We start from the raw sequence: 9,874 nt of genomic DNA, 5'->3' as shown, positions 1-9,874 counted from the left end.
AACAGAGGATGAGCTAAATGGCAAGATAAAAACAAATACATGTACAAAAGCTTGAGAAAGGGGCATGTGACCGACTTCCTTATAAAGAAAAGACGGAGATTTATACAAAATTCAATCGATGAAACAGAAGTAGCAGAAACAAAAACAGTGAAGCAGAACAATAGAGGCAATCAAATGTCAACTGTAATGTCAACTTCATGAAGTGTTTGCCCTTCGTGACAATATATGGTTCCGCAGCCCCTACCTCGTTTGGAAGCTTTTGATCTGATAAAACTTGAATTGTCGAAGGTTACAAGTAACAACTTACAACTAGCAGAATTTTATATAAAATGTAGTAAGTCGCTACTTGGTATATAAGTATGAATTATGAAACAGAATAGTATGAACCTTGTACTCAGAAAACAAGCACGTTCAAAAGCTCTCTATGTTTGGAACTATGCATTTTTCAAAAGTTCTACTGAATGCTTTGCTTCAGCTTCTTCTTCTTCTTCTTCTTGAGCTGTACAATTCTTGTAGCATGAACATCACTTTCAACCAATCAATCGGAGATGGAGATTTGTTACACTCAATTAATGAGACATTTGTGCTTGGATTCTTTAGTCCTGGGACATCTAGGAAACGCTACGTTGGTATTTGGTACAAGTTCTCAGAAGAGATGGTCGTGTGGGTGGCTAACAGATAATCCAGTCCTAGATACCTCAGGAATTCTCACAATTAGTAGTGAAAAAAAATCTAGTTCTTCAGCATGGCAATAGCCAAGGGCTTCCTCTGTGGTCTAGGAATGTCTCCGCCTCACTGGGTCCAGTGGCACATCTGCTGGAATCAGGAAATTTAGTCTTGGTTGGCCAACAAGATGACAACCGGAACATCTTATGTCAGAGCTTTGATCATCCAACACATGTTATTCTTTCGAACATGACCAAAGATGACCCTGGCATTGGGAGTTGGTCGTTAAGGACAGAACCCAACGGGAGCCCTCAGGTAATCTTGTATGAGAATCATGTTAAGCGGTGGTAGGGTGATAGGCGCAAAAACACCTATAAAAATATCAAATTAATTATATCAATGTAGTAAATGGCAAATATAGGTCATTACCTGTAGAGGGTTGGTGAAATTAAGACTTAAAAACACAGACAAACACATAAGTCATAAATTTGTCAGACTCGACTTAGGAGCGGAAACCTAATTAATTAGCTAATCTAGACTCAACCAAAAATTACGAAATTAAATAAATACTAACTAGACACAATGGCGGACTACCACAATGAACAAAAATAAATAAAACAGAAGTACTGTTAAAAACAGAATATTAAAAAGTAAATATGGATGTAAATATGAGAAAAACAATAGCTAGAAACTTCTCTATACCACTAAATATGCTTCAATCCAGCAATCCAAACTCAGCAGCAATAAGAGGAGATTCTATAAACAATGTAACGATAACTATGCTCGAAGCTCGATAATAGCATAGGTCATATGCTATCATTGCTATGAAGGGAGCGTAATAAATAAATTAGTATAAATTCATCAAGGACTACAACTTTCTGAACTGAAAAAAAAACATGGTCGTGCCACAGACAATTTCTCTGATGACAACAAGCTTGGGGAAGGTGGAATTGCGTCGGTCTATAAAACTCTATAAAGCATCACTACAAGTCATTATTCATCGATCTTGTTTAAAGTAATGATGATTTTCATCATTTACACAATATATATATATATACTTTTTGTTTAATGATAATAACTAGAGTTTCTTTGAGTTTGTCAATTTCTGAAGTACAAGCACCAAAATCTGATATCTTGCCTGTGCTCTCTTTGGTAGGTAGAAGCAACACACTCCTTTCCGAAGGTTATGTTTTGTTGTGCTTGCGCAACAAATCAAAATATGATAAGAGCAAGGATTCCTAGTCTAATCAGGAAAAAACTCACCAGAATCCTTATTTTGAGAGGTAATTAAGTATAGAGTCAGCTTAACCTATTATCACCGATAAAACGGATCCGCAAGCTGGATATGCATCCTTCAGAAGGATTCCTTCTCTATATAAATTCGCTTAGATCGATCCACTACATACAAACACAAAGAATTCTGACAAAGACGCAGACGACCTAACACGACAAAATAGGATGATCAACCTACCAAGAGCGACTAGCCGACTACGGTTAAGAACAAAACACCAGCCCCTGTTCAAATCACCGCCGAGCAGATCCTCCGGGAGGCCCGTGAGCAACATGAGCCAGATTTCCGGCCTCCCAGTCAAGGAATCGAAAACGCAGCTGAGCTTGCAGATCTTCGTTTCCGGAGACGTGAAGAGTTTGAGGACCGAGTCCGGGGAGCAAGGCAGAATATCTCTGAGTGAATCAAGTATGCAACATGGGAGGAGAGACAGAAGGACTTGAACCGTGCACGCTCTGTTTGGGAGCGAGCCCTGGAAGTGGATTACAAGTACCTTAATCTTTGGATCAAGTATGCGGAGATGGAGATTAATAACAAACAAATAAACCATGCTAGGAATGTGTTGGACCGTGCCGTCCAATACTTGCCGAGAGTAAACCAGCTTTGGCGCAAGTACATTCATATGGAAGAGATGATTGGGAATCTAGCTGGCGCGCGACAGGTTTTTGAGATGTGGATGACTTGGATGCCGGAGCAGGAAGCCTGGCTTTTGTTTGTGAAGTTTGAGGTCCGGTATAAAGAAGTTGAGCTTGCTAGAAAGATTTTCGAGAGGTTTGTACAATGTCATCCGAGAGCTGAATCTTGGATACGATACGCCAAGTTTGAAGTGAAGAATGGTGGTGATGTTGTGAGGGCAAGGAATGTGCTTGAGAGGGCAGTTCAGATGCTAGCTGATGATGAACAGGCCGAGAAGCTGTTTGTTGCTTTGGCTGAATTCGAAGAGCAGTGCAAAGATACTGATCGAGCAAGGTGTGTTTATAAATTGGTATTGGAAGGCTTACCGAAAGGAAGAGCAGAGGATTTGTTTGAGAAATTGGTATGTTATGAGAAGAAATATGGGGATAGAGAAGGGATTGATGATGCAATTGCCAGAACGAAAAGAATTCAGTATGAGGAAGAGGTTAGAAAGAATCCACTAGACTATGACTCCTGGTTTGATTACATAAGGCTAGAAGAGAATGCAGGGAATACGAATAGAATCCGAGAGGTTTACGAGAGCGCTGTTGCTAATGTTCCTCCGGCTAATGAGAAGCAGTATTGGAAGCGATATATATATCTGTGGATTAACTATGCACTATATGAGGAGCTTGATAAGGAAGATGTGGAACGTGCTCGACAGGTCTATAGAGAGTGTCTTAATCTGATCCCTCATAAGAAATTCTCATTTGCCAAAATATGGATTCTTGCTGCCAAGTTTGAGCTGCGACAGCTGAATCTCACTGGCGCACGGCAGATTCTTGGTACTGCAATAGGGAAGGCACCTAAATTAGAGATATTTAGGACCTATATTGAGATTGAGCTGCAACTTGGATGCATAGATCGTTGTCGGAAATTGTGTGATAAGTATCTGCTCTGGGAGCCGCACAGTTGTAATGCATATATCAAATATGCAGAGTTTGAGAGAGGTTTAGGTGAAACAGAACGAGCAAGAGCACTTTTAGAACTCGCAATCAGCCAACGAGAACTTGACAATCCTGAATTGTTATGGAAACAATATGCCAAATTCGAGGCAGAAGATCCTGCCGAGGATGTTAATGATTTTCTTGTGGAGAAGAAACAATGCATCAAGCGTGCTAGAAGGGTATTTGAGAGAGCTCTTAACTATTTTCCAACTTCAGCACCTGATAAGAAGGAAGAAAGAAGTAGATTGCTAGAAGAATGGTTGAATATGGAGTCTAGCTTTGGGTATCTGGGTGATGTTTGCTTAGTTCAACCTAGGCTGCCAAAGAAAGTAAAGAGGAGGAGGCAAACCAAAACTGAAGAAGGTTATGCCGGGTACGATGAATACATTGATTACCTGTTCCCAGAAGAAAGTGAGACAAAATATTTGAAGATTTTGGAAGCCGCATACCAGTGGAACAAGAAGAGAAAATTTTTGCCTATAGAGGATAAGGAGATTTTGTACTAGTTGATACCTAGTATGTTCCGCTAGATTAACTCATGAAAGACCTGTGGAAATTTCCATGTTATATAAACTTGCCTTTCTTTTTTTGCCCCTTGTGATTTATCAGTGTATATTGTAATTTTGTATTGTCAAGATTAAACATTTTATGACGACTTAGTAGAAGCAAAACATCATTTGCTTGAGAAACTTCTATGTAATTATGGTGTGTATCAACTCCATTAACACTTTTCTCTTAGGACAATTTCTGCATGCTGGTATCTCAGGAGGAATTCGAGAAGCAAACTTATAAATTGTAAGTTCATATCATGGTACTTGTTAGCTCCTTTCATAATCTACGAAGCATAGTGTTGAAAACGGCAGCAAAAAATGGTTACAGACACAAAACATGCTGCAATCTATGTTTCATAGGACCTCTGAGGCAAATGAAGCATGATCATGACAGTAAAATTCCACTGACCTGGCATGATGGGAAAATGAACCAAGAACTGGCCAGAGACAACTTTTCCAGTGGTAATAAGCTCAGCAAAGGTAGCAACATGTCCCTGTAAAGAATAACATGTGCACTCGTAAATAAGCACCAATCAATTCAATCAGTTATTTGCATTACTAAAATCTATATATATAGGATTAAGCACTTGTAAATCAAAGACATATGAGTAAAGTTGGAAAAAGACCTCCTGCACATTTCATGGCACATTATAATCTAGTTCCATTATATCTCAACTACTGACTTAAGTAAAATATCATGGCAGGGCAGGAGCACCTAGATTATATACAAGAAGTCTTAATGATTCCAGGCAACCTAGGAATTTAACAATACAAAAATGAGTTGATGCAGCGACCATAAAGCCTCACCAGGTTTCTGTGCAGGAGGTTTTCTATCAGTCTATCACCATAAAGCCTCACGTTTCTATATAAACTCAGAAGAGAAGATGCTGATCTATGAGTTAATCCACTAAAGTTTGTTCCTCATTCTATGATTTATTTTTTGACCAGAAAAAAAGTTAGAAGCTTATCGATCAATGAATAATATTAAAGTAATGGAATTGCTCGATCCATAGGGATATAAAAGACAGCAATCTGAAGTCTGCATTGTGGAGCTTAATGAGACATCATTCTGAACTGGTCGTCATACATAATCAAACATCAGGATTTGTACTTTACATACGAATCCGAAACAACAAATGCATGCCCGCGACTTTTCTGTCAAGTAACCAAGTAATTTGGGCAAAGAGCTATGTCTAAAAACCAGTTAAGAGCACAAGGTTACAGTTCAACATTGTAGAGCACTAAGAGCAGCAACCAAAACAACAATTGATTAAATACTAATATCTCTACAGATTACATATTATCCTAAGTTTAAGCAATTAAGGTAAAAGAACCAAGATCACCCTATGATCTAGGACAACTGCAGTTGTGTATTCAAATATCAGAGTCGTATAATAATATATAGTCATACATAGTACTCACCTTCCACCATGCGCATTGGATCTTGAGTGGCACATCCTCCGACACCGTGAATGACGGTGCCGTTTTGGTGTGAAGACCCAAAAAAGAATGAGAGGCATCAAAACCCAGCAACACTATTGACGACATGAAATGCACCGTCGTTTTGGATTTCCCGACCCACTGGGAAAGACGCCGGAGAGAAACCACGAAACGTTTTAGTTCTTCAATAAGCATTTTATTAAGCTGGACCACCTTGCTCGTGTATGCCCATTATTTTCCTAGCCCACAAGGGCCCATTAAGTGGGTCCCTTTTGATTTAGTCTTTATTAAATTCTTTCATTTTTTGCTTTCATTTTCAATTTTGTCGATAATCTCCGAATCAATACTAGTCGAAAGATTCAAGCGCCAAGTGGCTAAATAGCAGTGCCGGCCTTTAGCATGTACTGGTGTTGGGCCGCCGATCGGCAGAGACGGCCAAAAAAAAATTTTCGTATGGTTTAAATTCTGTTAAGTAGATAAGAAAGAAACATAAAATTCAACTAATGTTATAGTTTAACCAATAGTTTAGTTGGTTAGGAAACAAGATTAGAACCTAAACAACCAGAGTTCAAACCTCTTAATCGAAGTTCTTTTTTTTTAAGTTTTTCACTCGTATTAAGTTATTAGCTTGCTAGTCGATAAATTAACCCCCAAAAAAGCTAGTAAATAAATGTCATCCCGGGCAAATATAGAGATCATTTTTGGTCTAGAGAACATGAAAAGATTTTTAAAAAATCACAATCCCTAATTGGAAGCCTCTAATAACTTTTCTTAAAGATCGATCATAATTTTCATTCCAAATTGATCGAGAATTCTCAATTGTGAAAGGCATTTAATTGTCTTCTAATCAATCATCAAATGATCATATGAATATATATATATATATATATATATATATACAGTCCTTATCCAGAGTGAAGCTTCACTCTGAAATTTTAGAGTAAAGTTCCAATTTTGGCACACTTTTCGGTCAAATTTTTTCACCATAATTGATTCAATATTTAGGTATGCTATTGAAGATCATCTCTACAAAATTTCACCTAATTCGGACATCGTTAAGGTATTGAAATTAGATTAAATCAATGAATGAATTAAAACTGTTCAACGTTAACCGTTCGTGTAAATCACAATTTTAAAAGCTCAAACCATTGTCAAATTGGATGAAACTTTGTAGAGATGATCTTGAATAACATACCTAAATATTGAATCACTTATGGTGAAAAAATTTGACCAAAAAGTGTGCCAAAATTGGAACTTCACTCTAAAATTTCAGAGTGAAGCTTCACTCTCGATAGGGATTGTATATATATATATATATATATATATATATATATATATGATATTTTTTTCTTATGTTAGAATAAGTATAATGCTAGTACGAGGGAAAGGCGATTCAGGTCATACCAAACGAAAAAGAAAAAAAATGTTCAGACGATTCATAGCCAAAATGGAGCTATTGAAAGATTTGTTAACATTTTTTTTACACATAATATATGTACACACACACACGAAGGCCGCCATAAAAATTTGGCACAAAGCCGCTTGTGACACAAGACCGGCCCTGCTAAATAGAAGAATTGCCATGAGATTTGGGAAGGTGTTGTTGATGAGTCCGTAAGGACTTTACTGATATGTTGATATGAGAATTTTTTGTGATGTTCTTAATATGTTTTTACCTCCATTTGTATTTTTCTTAGCTTTTATTGTTGTAATATCAAGTCATTTAGTCGAGTTATGAGTCTAGAGTGATGTTGGTTGCATTTTGGTGCTAAAACATGCTTAAAACACAGAAATTGTGGAGAGTCCTATTTATAGTAGGATTCCCTATTGCACTAGAAAACCTAATTGGATCAGCAGTCTTCATTATTCGACGTTTCTGTAACATTTGTGGTAAGTTGAGAATCCTATTTGCATTAGGAGTCCTTTTTGGATTAGGAAACGTACTTTTTGGAAAGTCCTAATTGAAGTGAAACTCTTATTTCGTAACTTTCCTAATTGAAATATACTCACTTATTCTAGCAAGTTCCCTGTTGTGAAATATAAACTTTCCTAATTTAAATGAGCTTATATATTACATGTATGTCTTTTTAAGACAAAATTTGTCTAGATTAGGACAAGTTTATTTTGTAGATAATCTTGTCTTTATTCTTTTCTTATTTTTTTTTTCTCGCCTGTCGCACTACAAAAAAAAAGGGCTAAGGCTACATTCTTTCATGGCATCATTTGCTAAACATGGGATAAGGATGCCCAAACTTTAATTGTGGTAATTTCTCTCACAAATGGTTGTAAACATAAGTGAGTATGAGTTTAAAATTTCATTTTGCACAAGCACTGCTCTTCACCAATTCTTGATACTAGAACGTATTTACCATTGGTTTTAATTCATTTTCTTTCTTTGTCTACGAACTCTACAAAGGCTACCCCAAGTCCCCAACTCGTTTCTTTCTTATGTTTCCAACCAAAAATAGAAAAGTAGATCTAGCGGGTTCAACCACCAACATCAGCACTCAGTAGTCAGTACAACCAAGCTTCCTTCTTACATGAGAGTAGTTGTCTTCTGGGAACCAAACAAGCCTCTCACCATTGAAGAGTTCCACATCCCTCGCCCCAAGTCTAGTGAAATTCTCATCAAAACCAACGATATGTTGGCTATGTTCTAATCCATCATTTCCCTTTAATTTCTCATTCAGTTGTTATCATTTTAATATGACTGATTCATCTAGTGTGCGTTCTTGGTGTGGTCTCTGATATTGTTTTGTTTCATTTTTGATGATTCTGATTTGTAGTTTGTGGAGTCTGTCATTATGATCTCCATGTTAATAAAGGGTGAGCTTCTATTTGCTAGCCCCTCTGTGGTGGGGCATGAGAATACTGGTAAGGTTGTCGAACATGAACCGGCTACGGATAATAAGACCACATAAAGGTTCACCTTAGTTAGATAGTAGAAATGTATAAGAGTTCATTGATGTTAGAAATTTGGAATTGAAAGTTGTTTAGAATATGAGAAGTATGAAGTGACTAATAGTTAAAATTTAGGCAGTAGACTGATAATTATTTGACATGTCTGGGAGGAGAGAGCATTTGATCTAGATATGAAGTTCAGATTTGATGTATGCAACTCAGTGGAGCAAGATTTAAAAATTGGGGATTAAGGATGCATGGTAGAGCTCTGTTGTTGTTCAAGCGGATATCATGTTTGAAGTATCTACTAGAGGAAGTTTGAGGTGTAGAGATAATCACATATTATTAGGTTTACATAGAGAGCTTATGGATGATAATGCCTCTCAAGAAATGTTATTGGAAAAATCTTGCTACCAAAACGATATATCTAAAATTGAGGATAATATAGAGATGAAGCCTAAGTAAAAAATGTTTGGCATGTAGTAATGGAAGGAGCTGGTATGGAATAGTGCCCCACTAAAAAGTTATTAAAATGTCTCATCTGAGAGTCTGTCTAAAAATGGCGTAATGTGGTGAATGGTTATAGACCTGTAGTAGATAACTTTAGGTGTTTTATAACAACTTGCATTTTCCTCGGTCACCTTAGTATTTTGTATAGGCAAGCATCATTTTTCAGATTATTAGCTCTTTAGTTCCGACAAAGAAAATTTGTTTCAGATTACCGATTGGATCTCATGTTGTTAGAGCTTTTATCATGCCTTGTGGTAGTTGTTCCTATTGTTCAAAGGTAAAATTGCTTTGAGATTGAACTTTGATTATTTGTCTTTAACCAGTATTGATTGGTTTTGTAATTAATGACTGTTTAAGAATGTGGGTACTACTATTTTCTTTTTGGAGAAACTTTGTATCACTTCATTTGAGAAAACGGCCATGACAATTTATGCAAGGACTTATTTGCCTACAAATGCGCCAAAGGAACTCTTTATGATGGTGAAACCGTGAAACTCGGTTATTCCTCCGCAGGATGTAGGCTTTGGTTTGAATTTGGGTCTGAAAATTTAGGCTAGTTTGTTCTGACTGATGTTACAGTTTTCTGTATACAGGTAACAGGCTAAGATTCTTCAACTTCCAAAGCCAGTAATAGCCATGGTATGCCCTTCTCAACCCTGCACACTGCTTTTTAGTCCTTTAATTGATCTGGAGAGCTGTGGCATGTTGTTTATGATTGTTTCATTTTCTCTCAGCGCATCATACTCAGTAGAACTGTAGAAGCTCGTTAATAGCCTCAAATAATTAATCATCGGTAAATAACTAAATATATGCCGTAATATACTGATATATGAGCTTTATATACGATAACGACTGGTTCTGATGTTCACATGCGTGACAATTGTACGTATCAACAA

General features: G+C 37.0%; 1 protein-coding gene across 1 annotated transcript; it reads left to right on the top strand.

The window, feature by feature from the left end:
* Nucleotides 1–436: 436 nt before the first annotated feature.
* On the top strand, nucleotides 437–4,082 carry LOC126789549 (uncharacterized). Its single transcript, XM_050515741.1, is given in 5 exon segments — nucleotides 437–629; nucleotides 737–981; nucleotides 2,056–2,157; nucleotides 2,160–2,345; nucleotides 2,448–4,082. Coding segments are annotated over 5 exon segments (2,361 nt in total).
* Nucleotides 4,083–9,874: the final 5,792 nt, after the last annotated feature.

Source organism: Argentina anserina, chromosome 3 (assembly GCF_933775445.1).
Source record: "Argentina anserina chromosome 3, drPotAnse1.1, whole genome shotgun sequence".
NCBI classification, from domain to species: Eukaryota; Viridiplantae; Streptophyta; class Magnoliopsida; order Rosales; family Rosaceae; genus Argentina; species Argentina anserina.
The sequence above is the reverse complement of the archived record's forward strand: the minus strand, read 5'-3'. Positions and strand labels throughout refer to the sequence as shown.